Source organism: Eubalaena glacialis, chromosome Y, assembly GCF_028564815.1.
Source record: "Eubalaena glacialis isolate mEubGla1 chromosome Y, mEubGla1.1.hap2.+ XY, whole genome shotgun sequence".
Lineage (NCBI taxonomy): Eukaryota > Metazoa > Chordata > Mammalia > Artiodactyla > Balaenidae > Eubalaena > Eubalaena glacialis.
The window spans coordinates 1,927,180-1,949,384 of record NC_083737.1 but is presented as its reverse complement, the minus strand read 5'-3'; the positions used below and the strand labels follow the sequence as shown (position 1 = coordinate 1,949,384).

General features: G+C 43.4%; 1 protein-coding gene across 1 annotated transcript in view; it reads left to right on the top strand.

Moving 5' to 3' along the window:
- Nucleotides 1-22,205, top strand: part of LOC133082908 (steryl-sulfatase-like) — a 123,387-nt gene that overhangs the window by 77,170 nt on the left and 24,012 nt on the right. The window contains exon 7 of the mRNA XM_061179581.1: nt 12,615-12,752. Coding sequence (XP_061035564.1) covers nt 12,615-12,752 — 138 coding nt within the window. The remainder of the gene's footprint in view (nt 1-12,614; nt 12,753-22,205) is intronic.

The window sequence follows — 22,205 nt, the reverse complement described above, 5'->3', positions numbered from 1 at the left end:
CCCAAACTCCCAATCCATCACTCCCCCACCCACCCTCCCCTTTGGCAACCACAAGTCTGTTCTCTATGTGAGTCTGTTTCCGTTTTCGTGGATATGTTCATTTGAGTCATTTTTGTAGATTCCACAAATAAGTGATATACATTTGTCTTTCTCTTTCTGACTTACTTCACTTGGTATGACAATCTCTAGGTCCATCCACGTTGCTACGAATGGCATTATTTCATTCTTTTTTATGGCTAATATTCTGTTGAATATACGTGCCACATCTCCTTTATCCATTCCTCTGTCAATGGACACTTAGGTTGCTTCCATGTCTTGGCTATTGTAAATAGTGCTGCAATGAACACTGGGGTGCATGTATCTTTTTGAATTATAGTTTTGTCTGGATATATGCCCAGGAGTGGGATTTCAGGATCATATGGCAACTCTGTTTTTAAGGAACCTCCATACTGTTCTCCATAGTGGCTGTATCAATTTACATTCCCGCCAACAGTGCAAGAGGGTTCCCTTCTCTCCGCACCCTCTCCAGCATTTGTTATTTGTAGACTTTTTAATGATGGCCATCCTGACCAGTGTGAGGTGATACCTCATTGTAGTTTTGATTTGCATTTCTCTAATAATTAGCAATGTTGAACATCTTTTCATCTGCCTGTTTGCCATCTGTATCAACTGTGTTAATTTTCAATGCTTTGCTCTTGCAGATGAATCTTTATCTTCCAAAGTACAATTTTTTTCTCCATTAACCTATTCTTGATTTTATGTGTGTGCATCAGGTACGCACATCTGGAGAGCTTAACGTAAATCAGGGTATCAGAAAATCCAATGATAGGGCAGCAAGAATAAAGGAAATGTATATAATATATGTTCTCTATATGTAGAAAGGGAAGTTTCTATATAAAGGAAGTTCTCTTCCCTTCCTGTGTGAGTTTCCAGTAAATCTGTATTTGTGACAAAATAGTAAATTTTCTGCAGAAAGAAGTTTTTGCAACCTCAGCTTAGAGATGCAAGCATGAAGAGGAGGGCAGTTAGGATGGGGAGAGGGCGCTGGAACAGGACCAATGCAGGTCTGGTGATCCAGACTTTTGGCTGTAAGATTTAGTTGGAAATTCATTGTGTAGAATATTGATTTTCATTCTCTAAATTAATTTATCTTATAAATAATTAACCTCTGGGTTTCATAAACTCTATAACCACGTTACCATTTTTGCAGACCCCAAAGCTTAATTTCATGTCCTCGGGCCTGGGATGTATATTATTTTACCTTGAATTTACCTCTTAAATTAAAGCGAGTAGTTTTTAACACTCTTTCGTAAATCATTTCCCTAAAGAAGATAGTACCCTAAATTATTGAGGAATGAAGTTGCGCAATTAATTCAAACAGGATTAATAAAATTTCTGGTTACAAAACAACAACAACAGTAAACATTTATTGACTCACAATAGCTAAACTCTAAAAGCCTTTGGTATATCCTAGCCACTTATTTAACATCTGCCACGGGTTGTTTAGCTGACTCCCCACAGCTGTGCTATGGGAGATTTTCGTCACTGTTGCAGGTGAGAAAGTAAAGTCTGAGAAAGGTAAGTGACTTGTGTAAGATTTGCCCAGCCACCACTAGGCTACACTGCTTCTCAGGAGCCTGGAAGGATTTCTGGTTTGTTGGATTAATTGAGACAGTAGGTTTGTCTCTTCTCCAGCTGCAGGTTGTCTATAAGACAAGCCTGTTTGGGGCTTCCCTGGGGGCACAGTGGTTAAGAACCCGCCTGCCAATGCAGGGGACACGGGTTCGAGCCCTGGTCCGGGAAGATCCCACATGCTGCGGAGCAACTAAGCCCGTGCGCCACGACTACTGAGCCTGTGCTCTAGAGCCCGTGAGCCACAACTACTGAAGCCCGCGAGCCACAACTACTGAAGCCTGCGCGCCTAGAGCCTGTGCACCGCAACGAAGAGTAGCCCCCGCCTGCCGCAACTAGAGAAGGCCCGCGTGCAGCAACAAAGTCCCAACGCAGCCCAAAATAAATAAGTAAATAAATAATAATGTTTTTTAGAAAAAGAAAAAGAAGACAAGCCTGTTTGGACCAATGGCCTCCAACGGTTTTCATGCAGCTCCTGTATCCTAGGAGACCCTCCGTTCCTGTGTTCTTGAGTTTGCCTTGTACACGTTAGACATGTCTGCCTTTGAAATTAAACAGCGGGTGCAGGGAACAGGAAGATGTAGATGTGGGTATCACAGGGGTGTTTTGGATACTACTTCCTCCACCTTCAACCTCTTCCAATTAGCACATTTAATTTGCTAGTTAAATATTTCTAGGCAGAGCGAGAAAAGGTAAATTAGGATTTGGGAGGTGGGGTTAAAGCAACGTTCAAATAATATTCCACTGAGGACCAGTATATATATTTGAAAGGTGAGGTCAAAATGTGGGGTCAGAAGTAGTTTGAATACCTGTTGCTTTTGAGTCATGACCCAGGGAGGGCTCATCAGAATGTCAGATGCAACAATCCCCCTGAATAGATGGATTGCACCTGCTGGAATTAGTTGAATTAACCAATCAGATGAAATGAAGCCATGTATTTACAGTAGTCAGCATGGTGTCTGACATGCAAGAAGTACTCAATAAATGCTAGCTGCTATTGTTATTATTATTACTGTTACTGTTACTCTTACTCTCTTTCACAGATGGTTAAAGCATCTTTGCTTAAAATGTGCATATGAGGCCATTACACTGAATAGAAAAATCATGGATGAGAAAAAAGTCTACGATGGAAAAGGAGACATCTATTTGGACCATCTTGTGGGTTTTTATATCATTAGTAGTATTTCACCTTCTATTTGAAATGTTCCCTTTGGACTTCACACTTCTGAAAGAGCCCTTCTGTCCGTAGCTTTGGTATTTAGGATCTTGCGGGCAGGCCTAAACTGCTTCTAAGAGCTTGAGCTCTCCCCATAAAGTCAACGCATCACCCCAGAGCTAGACGGACGTTTCGGGGGAGCTGCAGGCTGGCGGACTGGAGGTCCCTTGGATTCGGAACCAAACATAAGAGAGGAGCTTGGTAGGGTGTTAGTCAGTGTGTCTGGGTTTGAATTTGAGTGGCGAGGAGGCCTTGAATCTGGGATTAATGCACAAGGTTTCTGCAAAGGAAAGCATAGTTTTCCATTTTGTATCTTCAGCTTTATAGATGATCAAATCCAATGCAAAAAAAAAAAAAAAGTCTAGTCCTAAAACTGAAAATGGGTATGGCTGGTGTAGGAGAGCGTCATAAAATAAGAGCGCTCTGAAGGGCTTGGTTTCCTGAATCATTCACCGTCTGTCGTCTCTGGACGTTCTGTGCTCACAGCCCAGCTCAGGCGGTAAGGGTAAGGTGATCCCTCTCATTGCTGGAGAAGTTCTGGCCGATCTCTTTCTAGAACTTTTCACTGGCTTCGATCACAGAAATGGCCCCATGGGCGTGCAGGCAGCGTCATTCTCCATCACAAAGCCCGGATAACCTCCCACGGCAAGTTCAACCTGTGGTCATTCCAGAGAGCAAACGAGCTGCAAGCTTTCTTTTCTGCAAGACAGTGAAGTCCAGCAAATAGGGTGGCACAGCTGCATCAAGAGTGGGGAGACTTGTGTTCACTCCTAGCACTGTCCTGTCAAACGATTTCCTGCTGGTCTGATTATCCGCTGCTCAGGTCAGCCAGCCCGTTGTGATGCTTATGACCCTGGGGGAGCACTGACCACACACACTGACCACAGAGCCTTCCTCTGACTCACAGGCACACCGACTTTGGTTTTCCCCCAGACGCATGTGTGCAATGCCAGTGCACGGACATGGTGACACTTGTGTATGTGCAGGAAAGCACTGGTGTGCTTGGTGAGAATGAGGGCTAGTCAGAGTTATTCAAATTATCTCCAGCAAATGCAACACCCTGGAAAAAAAACACATACAGTTTAGTGTTAATTGGAGAAGATAGCTGAGCAGAGCCATGAAAGCATCCCAGATGGTTGAGAGCAGATGCCAGAGCAGGGGAATCCATCACACATTACAGCTGTGATGCGATGAGGTCAAAGGTGGGCTTTATGCAGGAAATCACAACATTATCAACAACCAGGTACAGCACCAAATAAGGATGCGTTTCCTGGAAACAGTATGAACTCACACAGGAACTAACCCAAGAAGGAAGTGAAGCCAAGTCAAGGAAGGGTCATCCATACAAAGGCAACATTTCCGTCTTGCAGTTTCCTGTTTCTTAGTTATCCTAATAATCCTAATTCTCTATTATTGTGTTTAGTTACCATGTATAAAAGTTATGTGTTCAGTGGTCTGCAACTCAAATCTCATTCCTGGTGTAATTCTTGAAATCTGTAAAATGCCAACCATCTCCTTTTATTTTATGTCAGCAGGTATTAAACATGTCGTCACAGGGAAACTCTCTTCTAAAAGTATGCTCCTCAGATAGGCATCATTTAGGAGCTTTTAAGAAACTCAGGTTCTCAGACCTCACCCCAAATTTACTGAATCAGCATCTTCATTTTAGGTGGGGCAGGGGAGATAAATTAGGAGTTTGGGATTAACATATACACACTACTATATATAAAATAGATAAACAAGGACCTACTGTAGAGACAAGGGAACTCTACTCAATATCTTGTAATAACCTAGAATGGAAAATAATCTTAAAATATATATATATATAACTCAGTCACTTGCTGTACACTTGAAACTAACACAATGTTGTAAATTAAGTAGACTTTAATTTAAAAAAATAAAGCACTAAACAAATGTTGATCAAATCATTAAAAAAAAAAAAGAATCTTTATTTTAGCATGGTTCCCAAAGTGACAAATAAGCTTGTCAAAATTTGAAGGACACTGATATATAATAAGAACATGCTACGGAACCTATATTCTACATACAAGGTCTTGATTATTACTTCGGTCACCCAGAAGAATGAAAAAATGCATAAAGTAGCCTAATCAGTTCCTTACTATCACATTTGCTTACTTTTCTGTCAGTATTTGGAAAATGATTAGGGATAGCTTCTAAACGTGTTTCTAATGAAGTTCTTCTGTATGCACTTAGGAGATGGGAAAGCAAGTGACATGGTAAGAGGATGATCCCAAAATCAATGGACGTGGGTGAATCTGATTGAAGAGGAAACACAAAGGATGTGTCGATGGGTGTGTTGATGTCTATTTCACTGTGGCTGCCAGGGAAGGATTTAGCCTTTTATCGAGGGCCTTCGGACAGGAAGGTTCCAGGACTCCTGCATCACAAGCTTGTGGCAGGTGTGCCTGCGTGCAGCAGAAAGGGCTCCTGACATGGTCGGAGCCTCTTCTCTCCTGCGTGTTGTTTTGTTTTGTTTTTTTTAATATTTATTTATTTATTTATTTGGTTGCACTGGGTCTTAGTTGCAACAGGCAGGCTTCTTAGTTCTGCCTCACCGACTCCTTAGTTGTGGGAGGTGGGTTCCTTAGTTGCGGCACGTGGGCTCCTTAGTTATGGCACGTGAACTCTTGCAGCATGCATATTGCAGCATGCATGTGGGATCTAGTTCCCTGACCGGAGATTGAACCCGGGCCCCCTGCATTGGAAGCACAGAGTCTTAACCACTGCGCCACCAGGGAAGTCCCTCTTGCTCGGTTTTTAGTGGCGGTGGAGGCCACCCTGGTCTCATCACTCAGGATGTGGAAATGCAGTGCGTGTAGCAGCCTCTTGCTCCCAATTCCTAGTTCCTAAAACCGTCCTGCAAGAGTTTCATTTCCTTGGACCTCCTGTCTGGGTGGCATCTGGTGAGTCTCAGACTATATTTTGTGCAGCCTTTGCATTAGATCCGAGTACAGTAGGGCAAAACCTCATCTTCTGTTTATTTATTACAATATTTCACTTGCTACTGTCTGAAAATACCCTCAAATCAAATAACAAATGCAAAGCTTCTGAACAAACACCACCAGCTCTCCCTCACGTATCCCCCAAAAGCCAGCACATCATTTTTGTATCTTATGCATTGCAAATAAATAAACCAATCTTTTTTGGTCATGTATTATTTTTCCCTTTGATGTGTAAGCTTTTGAACTTGATTTTATACTATAGGTAACCCATATGCTTTCAAATGTCCCGTCTGTGGGATCCCTTGAGCTCCATGTGATAGAGAGGATCAGGACTGGAGTTTTGGAAATCTTGACCAGTTATTTTGGGAAGAAGTACAAGATCAAGTTTACCTACATCCCATGGACATTGCTTCCAGCTGGAGACAATAAATCTATGTGCTTGTTGACAGATATGTCCTGATGTTTGGCCTGTTGGTTATGCTTCTAATCCCACGTAAGCTAAACAACGAATTGCCTTTCCAGGGCCAATGATGGCAGAATTTCTCTATCCCACTCAGTAACTGATTCAGGAGAGCCTCGGAACATAGGGTAAAGCTCGCTTTCTGGAGCAACGCCTAGCATTTCCCATGCCCCAGGGAGAGTCATAGCCACCACCAACTGCTGCAATTAGAAACTCTCATTTATCTTAAAATCCTAGCCTCCATGGGAATATTTGACTTCCACCATTCACCTGTTGATCACAGGAAGGACTTAGCTAAAGTAGTTTTAAGGGAACTTTTTAGGGTTTCCTGCGTTCCCTGGAATTACATCGAGTAGGTGGACGTTCTTCCTTAATTATTCATGGTGGGTGGCTGCTTCAGGAGACATTTTCTTTCCTTAATGAGCTCGATGTTTCCAAAAGGGTGAATAGGGACATCACAGCATTTTGCTTCCATGTTTTGCCTGAGTCGACCTACCTTGTAGAAGAAAAAAGACAGATCTGCTGAAATAGCAAGGCTTCCATTAGGCAAGCTGATTTTTAAAAATTTTTTATTGAAGTATAGTTGATTTACAATGTGTGTGTGTATATATATATATATACACATATATATACACGTTTTCAGATTCTTTTCCATTACAGGTTATTCCGAGATATTGAATATAGTTCCCTGTGCTATACAGTAGGTCCTTGTTCTTTATCTATTTTATGTAGAGTAGTGTGTATCTTTTCATCTCAAATTCCTAATTTATTCCTCCCCACCTCTTCCCCTTTGGTAACCATTAGTTTGTTTTCTATGTCTGTGAGTCTGTTTCTGTTTTGTAAATAAATTCATTTGTATTATTTTTTTAGATTCCACATGTAAGCAATATCCTATGATATTTGTCTCTCTCTTTCTGACTTCACGTAGCATGATCATCTCTAGGTCCATCCATGTTGCTGCAAATGGCATTTTTTCATTCTTTTTTATGGCTGAGTAATATTCCATTGTGTGTGTGTATAGATATATATATCACATCTTCTTTATCCATCCACCTGTTGATGGGCATTTGGTTGTTTCCATGTCTTGCCTGTTGTAAATAGTGCTGCTCTGAATCTTGGGGTGCATGGATCTTTTCGAATTAGAGTTTTCTCCAGCTATATGCCCAGTAGTGGGATTGCTGGATCCTATGGTAGCTCTATTTTTAGTTTTTGAAGGAACCTCCATACTGTTCTCCATAGATGCTGCACCAATTTACATTCCCACCCACAGTGTAGGAGGGTTCCGTTTTCTCCACACCCTCTCCAGCATTTGTTATTTGTAGACTTTTTGATGATGGCTGTTCTGACGAGTATGTGATGATACCTCACTGTAGTTTGGATTTTAGGCAAAGTGATTGTTTAACTCAGATTTTTAACTCCATTGTAAGAGCTGAGCTGCATTGAGCACTCCTAGCCCTGGGCTAAGAGTTTGGGATGCACTTCTCTTTCATCCCTTATGGCAACCCTCTACTATTATATGTTATCGCCTCTGACTTAGAGACAAAGAACCCCAGTGAGCAAACCAGGGAGCCAGGACTCAAACCAGGTCGGCTTCTGTCAGGACCCAGAAGCCAGAGCCTGAGCCGTTAATTCTACATTATAGCACTTCCCTTTCACGTCAGAGCTAGGATTCTGCCCAAGCGCCAGAAACCCTTCTCTCCTACGTGGCACGTCACAGTCCTGACTCCAAAGAGTGGCTTGGCACCTGCTCGTGGCGTGAATCAATGGAATGAACAAACTCTCCAGGACCCAGGCTTCACACCTGAAGGAGGAAGGACCCTGATTTTCACAGCACCAAGTTTTCTCCTTTAGAATGACAAGTTCTCATCTTTTCCAGTGTGCTAGCTCTTGTTGTCTCTGGTTAAATAACAAAGTGCTCTCGAAATGGCTTGTTTCCTGTATTTGTTTCGTTCCAGGAAGAATGTGAGAAAGCTTTGGAAATAAAGCATTTCATTTATAATCTATCCTGCAGCCCACCATCGGTAATTCAAAACTATCATCCTACATAAATTGGTATCATTATACCTGGAGAACCTTCTGAAAGATAATATTTGTGGACCTCTGACTTCCAATGTATGGGTCTGAAAGCAAGAATAATACAGCAGTATTTGTTCCCACAGGAGACTTCTGGGCACAATTTTTAGAAGAGAAATAGGTTAGACCTTTATAGGATCAATCTCATGAAAAATTTAATGGTTAATGGGCTCCGGGATTTCTGAATGAGATTCTGGTGTTAAGACCCAAATAGTTATGAGATACAAGGGTGCCTCTTGCAAGAGAAAAAGAACTAAAAGGAAGTCAGAAATCTGACGGTTTTCCGTGTGTAAATGCATGGTAGCCTCAGCTAGATTCTCTTGTATTAATCCCAGCCCAGTGGTGTGCAGTGATTTTGATGAAAGGGATAAAGTTATCACTCTAGGCAATGAATCAGAAAAATTGATGGGGACAAAGAAAATATCATGTATCATGTAGCAAGTATCATGGTCATTTGAAATATTGGAATTTGGAGGAAATATCTAGGGAGGAGTGTGAAAATGGTTCGGAAGGATGCAAGATGTATTTTAGTAGAAGGAGCTACTAAAATATATCGTAAATGCAGCTGCAGGTTCGTCTGGATATGAAAATAGCCTAGAGGGGAATCTGTACCTAGGAGATGTAGCTGGCTTGAGCGAAGGCAAGGGTCACCAGGAGGCTTCGGGAACAAACGCCATCCATGACCCTCTGCGTGCCCTGGTCTTTAGCCTGTGTTTACTAGGCTTTTGCGAACACGTGTTGAATTCATGGATGAGGAAGTCTAGGAGCCAACAGTGCATTTGAAAGGCATCTTTTAAAAATTAGTGGACTATTTTTTAATATGTATTTATTTTAATAATGCTTCTTTTAAAATTTTTTTAAAACTAAAAAAAAATTTTTTAAATATTTTTGGCTGTGCCGTGTGGCTTGCAGTATCTTAGTTCCCCGACCAGGGGCCGAACCCGGACCCTCAGCAGTGAAAATGCAGTCTCCTAACCACTGTGGACCACCAGGGAAGTCCCAGTAGACTTTTTTTTTTTTTTTTTTTAGCAGTTTTAGGTTTATAGAAAAACAGAGTAGAAAGTACAGAGAGTTTTCCTATATTCATTTCTTCTGCACACAATTTGCCATGTTATCTCTTGTATTAGCGGGGTACATGTGTTGCTTTTGATGAGCCAATATTGATACGTTATTATCAATTAAAATACATGGTTTACATTAGCGTTCACCATTGGAATTGCGCCTTCCGTGGGTTGGGACAAATGCGTAATGGTTACAGCATCATACATAATACTTTCCCTGCCCTAAAACTTCTCTGTGCTCTGCCTGTTCTTCCCTCCCTCCCCTCCAACCTCTGACAAGCACTGATCTTTTTACTGTCTGCCTAGTTTTGCCTTTTCCAGCATGTCGTAGAGTTGAATCATGCAGTATGTAGCCTCTTCAGCTAGGCTTCTTTCACTTAGCCATATGCATTTAAGGTTCTTCTGTGTCTCTTCATGGCTTGACAGCTCATTTCTTTGTATCACTGAATAATATCACACTGTCTGGATGGACCACAGTTAGTTTATTCATTCACCTGCTGAAGGACACCTTGCTTGCTTCCAAGGTTTTGGCGATTGTAAATAAACGTGCTGTAAATATTTACATTGTGTCCATAGAAGTGATCACGGAAGCCACATTTTTTAAAAAGGCATTTCTTCACAGCATTTTCTTCATGCTAAGATACTTCTATATAATATATGAAAGGTGAATTTCATTGGAAGTGGAGGTGTGTGGTTGTATGCCCTTTTGCAAAATACCAATTAAAACACAAGGAAGTAAAAGCCTGAATCCTCTGCTCTCTGCCTAATCTGTGTTATTTTATTTAGAAATTATTATATGCACCAAAAGGGGCACTTTTCCTTCAAAGTGTTAAGAGGGGGTTACATCGCCTTGTTGCTTCTTCCTGTGTGAACTCATTAAGCTAATTACCATTTTCAAAGTGATAAGCCTTAAATTAGTGTCAGAGTCAAACTCCCCCAAGCCCGAGTGCACACGTGGTTTGCTTAGCTGAACCAAATCACAGCACGATAAATGTCTGGCTGACGATGATTTATCATGGGTGACAAATCACTAAAATGGCCCCGTGCATATTATTTTTGGTCCTGAGGATGACATTTATGTATATGGTGTGGCTTCTAGGAATGTTTATTATATGAGTTAAAACACTGAAAAAGATTGAATGTACTCTAGCCTGTGGCACTGCAATCAAATAGCAAGAATATGTCTGGTAGCAGATGACTGGGGTCTTGCTTTCACATCAGAAATCATCTCTGCCACCTCTGTGGAGGGTTGTCTCTACGGCCTTCTACCCCTTTTCTGGACCAAGTTGGTGAAGGAGTGGAGTGCAACCCTGGAGTGCAGGGCCTGTCTCCACGGGGGCATGACCTACCTGATGGATAGGATTACCCATATTCAGTTATTATTTCTGCTGCAAAGGATGCCTGGTGTCCTTTCAGAATTCCAGTTGTTGTGGTTATCCTACAGTGAAGAGATGGTCCCCTGTCGAGTCGAGTGATGCTATAGCCACACCAAGAGGATGTGGAAAAGGTTGTAACTCACATATAATGAGGCTTTCTGGGGAAAGCAGGACAGCGCCTAAGGTGGTCTGAAGATGGCTTGAGGGAGATGGGAAAGGAGACAGATTCAACTTTCATGGTGGGTAGGAGCTGGGGCTTGGATGTGGGTTCCCACATGGAGGTAGGAGCTGGCATAGTTTGAACCTTCCACGGGCACTGGGGGAGGGAGCCCCCAGGCTTTCTTATTAGCTTGTTGGGCGCAAGTGGAAGAGGCAGAGGTGAGACTTAAAAACTCTTAGCTGTCAAACATCAAAAAACCGAGTCAGACCCTTTAATACCTCAAACAATAACTGCATGCATGGACTAAATTAAACTAGCAGCATGTGAGTGTAGCAATCTCCGTGAAAATTGTAAATTATATACCTCTAGTCTGACCATCATTTTCTTCTGATCTGAGAGCAGGTGGTAGCTTCCTAATCAGAGAATCCGTGTTTCAGCCCATTCTTCAATCTTCAGCTGGCTTCTGTTTTGTTTTGTTTTGTTTATTCTTATGGAAAATTTGAGGCATCCATAGAAGCAGAGAGAAAAGTGCGGTGAACTGCCATATGCCCTGGATCCACATTTAACAATTAATGAAGTCATGCCTGATTTTATTAATCCATGCTCCATACTCACTTCCTTTCTTCCTGGATTAATTTGAAGAAGACAGCAGCCATCATATCATGTCATCCATGGGTGTTTCAGGATGTAACTCTTAACTTTTTTTCCTTCGTGTCTTTTTTTTTTTTTTTTTACTCCTCTGTGATTTTCATTGAGTTCATCCACTTAACTCTGCAGGGTTTGAGAGTTTGGGTTTTGCGGTCAGACTTAACTCTTCCTGTCTGGGTCCCTCACTTCCTAACTGTGTGACTTTGAACAGGTCATGTATCTTTTTGGAGCACTGTTGCCCTCACCTGTGCAATGGAGCCAATGCTCTTTACTCGTAGGGTTCAGTATGATGTAATCAAGAGAACATGGAATAAAGTCCTTTGCAGGCAGAGTGTTCAACAAATGGTACCCGTTACTCTCATTGCTGACCATGGTATCATTATTATTTTGAAGGGTTGCTATATGGGGGTTAGTATACCATGTGAAGTTTGGGGAAAGAAGGTGAGGAGAAGAAAAAGGAGAGTGTGAGGAATATTTATTATCATGATGGACAGTTTTAGACCTGGGTATCTATGGTAAGTATGAAAAAGGTCATTCATCATAAAATAGTTTTAGAGATGTTTGTTTGTACAAGAGGAACCGTGATGGTTTAGTTTTCTCCAGTCAATAAGGAAAGCTAGTAGACTTCTTTATAGCCTCAGGCCGGCTGGTGGTTGCAGCAATTTGGCTTCTCTCTTCTGGCATCTTCCTCCAAGGGGCTCATGATCTGTGAGCCTGATTCTTCTAGAATCCTTTATCAGGTCTCCCTACAGGGTCACCCCATGATGCCTAGAGGTTCAGATGATGCTTGTAGATGATACTTAATTCAGCGGCTGAATCTTCTCATTGTCTCTGCCAAGAGCCCGGCCACTGTGGCTCCTGATTACGCTGCATCCCCTGTTGGGATCAGCACAGGAGAGCTCAGTGAATAAGACCATCTCCTCCTCACAGTCAGAAATTAACAGACAAGTCAATGAGGGCAAATCACCTCCCTTTCTTTTGTAAAGATTGCACTGTCTTAACACGGAGTGTTTTCTCCCCTTCAGGGCAGATCTTGGATGTTCTAGATGAGTTGAAACTGGCTAATAACACCCTGGTCTACTTCTCCTCGGACCAAGGAGCACATGTAGAAGAGGTGACTGTCAAAGGGGAAGGTCACGGAGGCAGTAACGGAATCTATAAAGGTGAGAAGTCTATCCAGGTGGGAAATGCCACGGTGTCAGCTCTGTGCTCTGCCCGCCCCCCTCAGCTTACCCCCTCATCACCTTCTCCTGGACCTTGGAGCTGTGGTGCTGTTCTTCTGCCACTTGAAACATACAGGGCTTTATTGGGTCACAGGCATTGAAAACTCAGATGGCCAAAGTGACCATTTCCGGTATGATCCCCCCAGAACTTAAAAGCACGCATTCTGTGTCCAGACATAAAAAGGAGGGTGTTTTCCCCCTAAATGTAAATTCAGCCCCATATGTGTAGTTGGTTCAAATAAGACCCCTTACACCCTCCCCCCATGACCTCTACAACTACAATTGCTTTAAGCCTGGAAGTTTGTGTTAATTTGTTACAGCAACAATAAAAAACTATTAACTTGTAGTTGTAGACATCAGAAGTTTGAAATGGGTCTCTCTGGTCTAAAATCAAGATGGTAGCAGGACTGCATCTTTCTGGAGGCTGCAGGGGAGAATCCATTTCCTTGCCTTCTCCAGCTTCTGGAGGTGCCCACTTTCCTTGGCTCATGGACCCTTTCTTCCACCTTTAAAGCCACCAATGCAGTGTCTTCAAACCTTCCTCTCTCTCTCTCTCTCTCTCTGACCTCTGCTTCCGTAATTCTATCTCTTTCACTTACTCTGAGTTTCTTGCCTGCAATTTTAAGGACCTTTGTGATTATGTCAGGCTCACCCACATAATCCAGAGTAATGTTTCCTATTTCTAGACGCTTAATCACATCTGCAGAGTCCCTTTCGTCATGGAAGGTAACCTAGTCACAATGTCTGGGGATGAGGATGTTGACATCTTTGGGAGGTCATTATTCTGCCTGTCTCCATATGTGCTACAGCATTGTGGGCTGACGCTTCCTTCCTGACACAGCATTAGCTAAGCCACCACCAAGATGGATCAGGCTACCTGTCATTGGGGATATTAGACAAGACCCATCTGCTGACCCCAAGTTGCTTGTACGACATACACTCTGCGAATATGAGACATAGATACCTGGTTATAATAACATGTGGCCCATTTCACAAAGACTTAGGTGAGGTACCTCAAAGGGCATATCCGTGCTAAGGGTTAGGACACCACCTGAATCTGCAGTGGATGTGGGTTGGATGTAACATGGGGGAGGATGCTTAGAAGTGACCATGCAAAGAGGCAAAGCAAGGTGTCCCAGACAGTAGGGGCTGCTGAATAAAGCAACATGCGTGACACGTAGGAAAGCGCAGGACCATTGAATTTTGCTCCCTAAAGCCATGAGGTGCTTTATTGCCCTTTCATTATTCTCTCACATGGATGTTTCACAGATTCCCAGGGACTCAGGAAATCAGAGTTTACCTACAAAGATATGAAATGCTAATCTATGGAGTGCTTTCATCCATTAGTTTACAAAATCCTGATTGAGCTGTGTATCTGGCACTGGGTTAGAGGCAACAATACAGTCCCTGCCCTAAAGGAGCCCATGGTCAACGGGTTGGGTAGGTGGGTGGCTGGTTGGTTGGGTGGCTGGTTGGATGGTTGGTTGGGTAAATGGCTGGTTGGTTGGGTGGGTGGGTGGTTGGGTGGGTGGTTGGTTGAGTGGGTGGATGGTTGGGTGGTTGGCTGGGTGGTTGAGTGGGTGGATGGTTGAGTGGTTGATTGGGTGGGTGGTCGGTTGGGTGGGTAGGTGGGTGGATGGTTGGGTGGGTGGTTGGTTAGGTAGATGGTTGGATGATTGGTTGGGTAAGTGGCTGGTTGGTTGGGTGGTTGGTTGTTTGGGTGGGTGGTTGGGTTGGGGGTGATGGGAGGAAGCCTAAGGAGGCCCATGCGATTTAACAAGGGTGTCGACATTCTTGGCACAAGATGCCAGTGGTGCATACAGCAAGGAGAGCCTCACTCGGCCAACAGGGCCCAAGAAATGCTCCCAAAGGAGACCAGGCTGGGAAGGAGGTAGCCAGGGTGTGCTTGAGCTCTTGTCCTTCTGCCTCAAGCTCTTTCCACTCTCCCAACCACACACCCTCCTCAGTAGAGCTGGGATGAGGAGAGAAGCACATGGCTTACTCTGCAAACTGGCAGGAACGGGGTAACGCCGGATCACACCAGTCCTGAGCCAGACAGACAGCGAAAAGGCAGTCTGTCACCCATCCCAATGGCAGCACGTAGCCTGTGAAACCTTATACTTCTATTTACATCCTCGACATGCACATCTGAGTCCTTTCAAATTCTGAGCACCGGCGGGGCGGGGGTGGCGGGGGGGTGCGGGGGGGGGGGCGCGGGACCTTTGTTTACACCTTCGGTTACCTGGAACCCAGGAGGGAAGGATTCCTGTTCAGTGCGGGTCTGGACAACCTCACTGGATGTTCATACCACTTCTTTTGCTTGTCATCGTTCCCTCCCCAGTGCAGGACACATGACTGATACTCAGCACGGGTGAAATGACTGAACAGGTGTCTCTACTCGGAACAGGATTAACCCACTCTTTCAGCCAGCTCTCCTCTATTCAGTCTTATTTTCGAGGAGCGAGAAGTGAAAATACGTATTCCTGTATAGTTAGATGAGGTGCTTTCGTCGTATTTCCTTGAGGTTATGGACTGTGTGTGGAGAGTTGTTTTTATGTTATGTTATACATGATAGTCTCTCGAGATGGAGTCACAGACTGCATTTCATGACTGGCTCCCCCGTCCATTCATTCCCCCGGTGAAGGTCTGTTAGGTTCCAAACTTGCTTAGTGGCTGCTGCCGAGACGTGTACATAAATCACAGTAATAGACGTGGTTAGCAAATAATACGTTATTTAAGAAAGTCACATATATGGTGCGATGGAGCCTTGGTTCGGGGACAGATGACCAGATGACCACCAGCTGATGAACCTGAGGGAGCCTGATGAGCAAAAGAAGGAGATGTATTGGCATTTTGTGTCGATGGCTGACTCTTCGGAGACATAAGTGGATGGTGAGGATGGGTCAGAAAGAGAGTGTCAAAGGTCTGAGTGATGCCTTGGAACTGGGATTCTCATACAATCTGAAAAGCATGCTCATAGCTGCTCCCTGGTTTTTTTTTTGGTTTTTAAAATTTATTTATTTATTTATTTATTTATGGCTGCGCTGGGTCTTCGTTTCTGTGCGAGGGCTTTCTCTAGTTGCGGCAAGTGGGGGCCACTCTTCATCGCGGTGCGCGGGCCTCTCACTGTCGCGGCCTCTCTTGTTGCGGAGCACAGGCTCCAGACGCGCAGGCTCAGTAGTTATGGCTCACGGGCCTAGTTGCTCCGCGGCATGTGGGATCCCCCCAGACCAGGGCTTGAACCCGTGTCCCCTGCATTGGCAGGCAGATCCTCAACCACTGCGCCACCAGGGAAGCCCTTTTTTTGTTTTTTTAAGAAACATATTGGATGTGTTAGAAATGCTTTGTTTGAACGCTAGAACCACAATCAGTGTCTGACACTGTATTAATATGTCAGCCACTACTCTATTGCGAAGCATTATCCCTTTGTCAAGTTTACTTGAAATCAAGTTCACAGTGAAACATTGTTACGGTATGATGCTCAAAAAAGGAAAAAAAAAAAAAGATGCGGCTTCCTTCTAGCTATGGGGAATGACCAAAGACTTCTCAGTGTCAAGACGCCTTGTTTTCTAAAGCTGTGAAGTTGCATGCACTCCTGTGATTTATGCAGACACAGAGGAGTCACACCATTTGAGCTCATTGATCAAAAGAGCATCCTTTCAGAACAATCCTGATTTGCAATCTTCATCAGAACTGCTCCAAAAGATCTATACTTTCTCACATTGCCTTCTCTTCTCTAGTCACATCCCATCCTGCCTCACTCTAATAAGGGCACTCCTACTGTCACTTAGGACCCCCCGAGATAATCCAGGATAATCTCCCCATTGCACGATCCATAATGTAATCATATCTACAAAGTCTCTTTTTCAGAAAACAAGGTAAAATTCAAAGTTTCCAAGGATTCCAAAATGGACATCTTTAGGGGCCATTATTCAGCCTGCCGCTCAAAAAAGAAAAAAATCTATACTGTTTGAGCTCAGTGATCCCTCTGTATTCCTCAGTCTGTTTCACTAATGAAATCTATGGACCACCTTGGTAGAATGGCTGTGATTAAATCACTACACAGAGTTCAACAGCTAATCGCTTTTAATCAGAGAAACATTAGATTCTGCTGTAGTCTGCATTTCAAAAAATTAATTTAATTGTGTGGGGTTGAGGGGATAGTGACACTACTAGTTTTTTCTCCTTTTTTTTTTAATTGAAATATAGTTGATTTACAATGTTGTGTTAGTTTCAGATGTACAGCAAAGTGATTCATTTATACACACATATATATCTATTTTTTTCAGATTCTTTTCCCTTACAGGTTATTACAAAATATTGAGTATAGTTCCCTGTGCTATACAGTAGGACCTTGTTGATTATCTATTTTTTTTAACTTTTAAAAAAAATTGATTTATTTTATTTATTTATTTTTGGCTGCGTTGGGTCTTCGTTGCTGCGTGCAGGTTTTCTCTAGTTGTGGCGAGTGGGGGCTACTCTTCATTGCGGTGCATGGGCTTCTCATTGCGGTGGCTTCTCTTGTTGCAGAGCATGGGCTCCAGTAGTTGTGGCACATGGGCTCAGTAGTTGTGGCTTGCGGGCTCTAGAGCACAGGCTCAGTAGCTGTGGTGCATAGGCCCAGTTGCTCCGCGGCATGTGGGATCTTCCCAGATCAGGGCTCGAATCCATGTCCCCTGCATTGGCAGGCGGATTCTTAAGCACTGCGCCACCAGGGAAGCCCTGTTTATCTATCTTATATAAAGTAGTGTGTATCTGTTAATCCCAAACTCCTAATTTATCCCTCCCCCACTTTCCCCTTTGGTAACCATAAGTTTGTTTTCTATATCTGTGAGTCTGTTTCTGTTTCACAGATAAGTTCATTTGTGTCATGTTTTAAATTCCATATATGAGCAATATCATATGGTATTTGTCTTTCTCTGTCTGGCTTCACTTAGTATGATAATCTTTAGGTCTACACATGTTGCTGCAAATGGCATTATTTTATTCTTTTTTATGGCTGAGTACTATTTCATTGTACGTATATATCACATTTTCTTTTATCATTCACCTGTCGATGGACATTAGGTTGTTTTCCATGTCTTGGCTGTTGTGAATAGTACTGCTATGAACATTGGGGTGCATGTATCTTTTCGAATTAGAGTTTTCTCCAGATGTATGCCCAGGAGTGGGATTGCTGGATCATATGGTAGCTCTATTTTTAGTTTTTTAAGGAACCTCCAGACTGTTCGCGGTAGTGGCTGCACCAATGTGCATTCTCACCAACAGTGTAGGAGGGTTCCCTTTTCTCCACACCCTCCCTAGCATGTAATATTTGTAAACTTATTTTCACCTTTTCCCTGAAATATCCTCCCTTAGCTGGGACCAGAATAACTTCCCTAAGATTTTCTTAGAGTTTAGAGTTTCCTTCCTCTTCCTCACAGCTGAAAATTCCCCGAAGTCTCGGATGAGAACATCATACTCCTAGCTCTGGCTTCCTTTTCATCCCTCTCCCAAGTCAAGGTCACCCAGCAGGAGGCTCCCCCCTCAACCCCCGCCTCCCTTTTACTCTGCCTAAAGGCAAGTAATAAATGTCAATGGAGTGGATAAATTAACTCCATAGATGGCTTCTACAGAAGCATTGGTTGGTGGGTGTGAGGGCTGAAAATCGTATTTTCCTGAGTGTTCATGAAAGTAGACCTTCTCCACGTGCAGAGAAATGCTTTCTGAATTCCCTGATGCCTGCAAGAAAGGCACTGCAGCTTCTGGCAGTTTTCCTTGGAGTGCAAATTCCAAAAGCCACTGATTGGCTGGAGTCCATATGGCTTAGGAGTTGCTTCTTACAGTCACTGAGTTTGGTGGCTCTTTGCCTCATGCAGTCACACAGCTTTCAGAGCAACGGATGCTTTCATTGGAAAAAAAAAAAAACCCAGCAAGAGGCTCTGGTAGTTTATTAGGAGGTGGTTACGTTCAGGTTCATTCTTCAGATTTTAGCAAACGTTTTCATCCGCTCCCCAAGAGAGAGCAAAGCTGGCTGGTCTTGCTAGTATCAGGACTTGTGTGCCAGGAGGCATACCCCAGGCTTCCCCAGGCTTTTCCTCTTTGAAAGAAGCTCACATGTTATCCTCACCTAGCAGTTCATTCCTTCAGTTAAATTCCACTGACAAGCACGCATATATTGAGCCTCCATAGTATGCCAGGCTCGGGGCTAGCTTCTAGGACATAATGACATGAATGAGCGAATACAAGGTCCCCAGCCTCTAGTAGCTCATATTCTTTGGTTGAGATGGACATCTAAGGAGATGGTTTCAGAATAACAAACTAGAAAGGAAGCTCTGAGAAGGGACGATTAGACGTTGTTCCCCCAACCTGGGAATTCAGAGAACTTCCCAGGAGACACGGACCTTTTGCAGGCTGATGTTTGGAAGTGTTGGCTGGGAGAGGAGAGGTGGAGAGTTCATTCCAGGCAGGAGTGAGATGCTTACGGGGAGCAAAAAAGCAGCTCACGGTTGCTAGAGATGAAGGTGTAAACAAGGGATACTGGGTGATGTAGCTGATGAAAGGTACCCTACATCCACGTTAGTATGTCCGATAGAATTAAGTAGATAGATAGACAGACAGATAGCGATGGATAGATAGATAGATAGATAGATAGGGATAGATAGAAATGATGGATGGATAGATAGATAGACAGACAGACATAGGTAGGTAGGTAGATAGATAGAGAGATAGAGATAGATGAACAGACATAGGTAGATAGATACATAGAAAGAAATGTGTGTATATATATTGTGTGTTTATATATACGTGTATATATATGTGTATATGTGTGTGTGTGTGTGTGTGTATACATATATATATATATATATATAGTTATTGCCATTTGGGTAGTAGTTAAAATTGGAGGTCAAGAATATCACCCAACTCCACTATAAGGAGAGGGTAAAGGAGTGAGCATAGGGGTGAATTGAGGGGTAACATAAGATGTCTCATGTTTTTGGCTGGTGTGATTGGGTAGATAGAAGTTCATTGAGGAATTAGGACTCCCAGGCAGAGACTTGGTTCCCTTGTCTTTAGAATTTGAATAATAGGATTGTTATTATAGGAACATCGTACAAGACTGTTGAGATGATTAAGAAGTCAGTACATGCAAAGTGTGTCCTAAGTGCCCTTAGTGAGGGCAAGGAATACTGTTGTCTGCCAGAGTGCAAGAACTACGATCCAGATGTGTTGTACTCACATCTGTATCCTCAGAACCTAGAATAGTGCCTGACATATTGTAAGAAATTATTTTTGAGTGAATATGTAAATGAAAAACCACTTGAGCTTAGGTTTGAAGGATCAGTGGTTTAACTCAATGAAGAGGGCAATGAATCAACGTGGTTGTATTGGTAAACCCACTGGTATTGGTGATTGATTAGATATTGGGTTTGAGGGAAAGGAGGACGTCAAAGCTGTCCATTATGTGTTTGGCTGGTGTGATTCGCTAGATAGAGGTTCCCTTTAGGAATTAGGACTCCTGGGCTGAGACCTATATTGGGTTGGTGTATGGGATCATTTAGTGTAAGAAGAGAAGAGGGTCAGGGACCAAGCCGAACATAAAAGGTGATACGGGAGATGATGATCCAACAAAGGAGATACGGAGAGAGTGACAGGGAAATAAGAAGAAAACTGGGAGGGAAGGGAAGATCCAGGGAAGAACATGGTTCGTAGAAATGGATGCTGATAAACAGTCAAGTAGGATGTAGACCCCAAGGGTCCATTGTGTATATTATACATGTGATGCTCCTAAGAGTATTTTCAGTGGAGAGCGAGGGGCAGAGGCTGGCTGGATAGAAGGGGGGAGGAAGGTGAGCAGTTTCTCAGATTCTTTTCAGAAATGTGTCTGTGCAGGGAGACGGGCTGTGAAAGGGGGGCTTCGTCATGGGGAAGGTTGGAGTGTATTTCATTCTCTCAAGTCAACATCAGTAGATGGATCATGAAGGTACAGGGGACAGCTGAGAATGTCAGATTTCTGAGAAGACTGTGGGAAATGAGACCCAACGTGTAGGAAGATTGATCTTTGCAAGGAGGGGGGACCTTGTCTAGTCTGGGAGAGAATGCGGAGAGCAGGTGCTGGTGCATTGAGAAGGGATAGTGGCTGGAATTTGAAGGTGTTCCCAAATGAAGCCTTCTGTTTCCTCTGTGCAGAAGGAAACAGTTACCTACTGAAGGCTGGGTAGGGCGGGGCATGGGGGTGACAAGTAGTGTTCTGGGGGAGGGTTGACATGCCAGCGGCACGTGGGGAACACTGGATTCCAGGAACAGGAAGCGACCCCATTTGGTCACTTTAACCAGATGCGCAAAGTTGAGAAGATCTCGATTTACAGGGAACAGATAGATATTTTCCTTGAGGGCTGGTATCGTACGGGGAAGGCATGAATATGTGTCCGAGGTTCTCTGGGATCCAGTCTTTTAGCAAGAATGTGATGGAAATGGTATATGGCATGATCTGAGCTGGTCATCGGGACCACATAGGATAAAGTTAGCAAACATCCCGAAAATTGAAGTGTCATTTGGAACAATTGGGACTGTCCACTTAAGTAGAAAACTGAACTACTGAATGATCACAGTCTTCGACGAGTTGACTGCATTGGGTTTTATTTGACAAAACGTGTGACTGTGGTACGACAGGGTTCAATGTTGCAGAGTTTGGGCCCAAGGTTGAGAAAGCTGTATTGGAAGGCAGAGGTGTGTGGTTAGATAATAGAGTGTTTGGATCACTCACTTTTGAGACGGAGCAGGTGGGAGTGATGTGGTCTGTGGGTGACGGAGGCCAGGGTTGCCTGGAGGGGGACATGGTTGGGGATGTGACATCGGTGGATAAACTGAGGTCTGGGAGGGCAGGGAGTTGGTGTATTTCATGCTAATTGAGCTCATTTTCCTGGATGGAATGCACAGTGAGACTAAGAAGATAAGCTTGTTGGGTAAGACTCTGGAGGAGAGAACTGTGGAATGCAGCAGGCTAGGGGAATGAAAAAGCCTAGCAAAGTTAAGGGACCAAAAGAGGTTGGAAACAGGAGTTTATAACCACTCCCATCTGTAAGGTTCTCTTTTTTTTTTTTGCCCCAGGAATACTCTGCATCAATTCATCCATTATTTCATTCATTCACTGCATATATTGGACCTTCTCTATTTGGAAGGTATTACGCTGTGGACCGCAGTTGATTCAACAGTAGATTAGAGTTTCTTCTCAAGTACTCTTGGTCCCGCTGGGGTGATGAGATGGGCATCGCATTGATTGTCATACCTCCCATAAATGAGAACCTTGAACAGTGCTCAGGAAATGGAGAGTAGGAAGACATTACGTGTGGTAGTGTTTGTAGAAGCCTTGATTAGGAAGAGCGTGTTATGCAGGCTTTCGAGGGTTTGTAG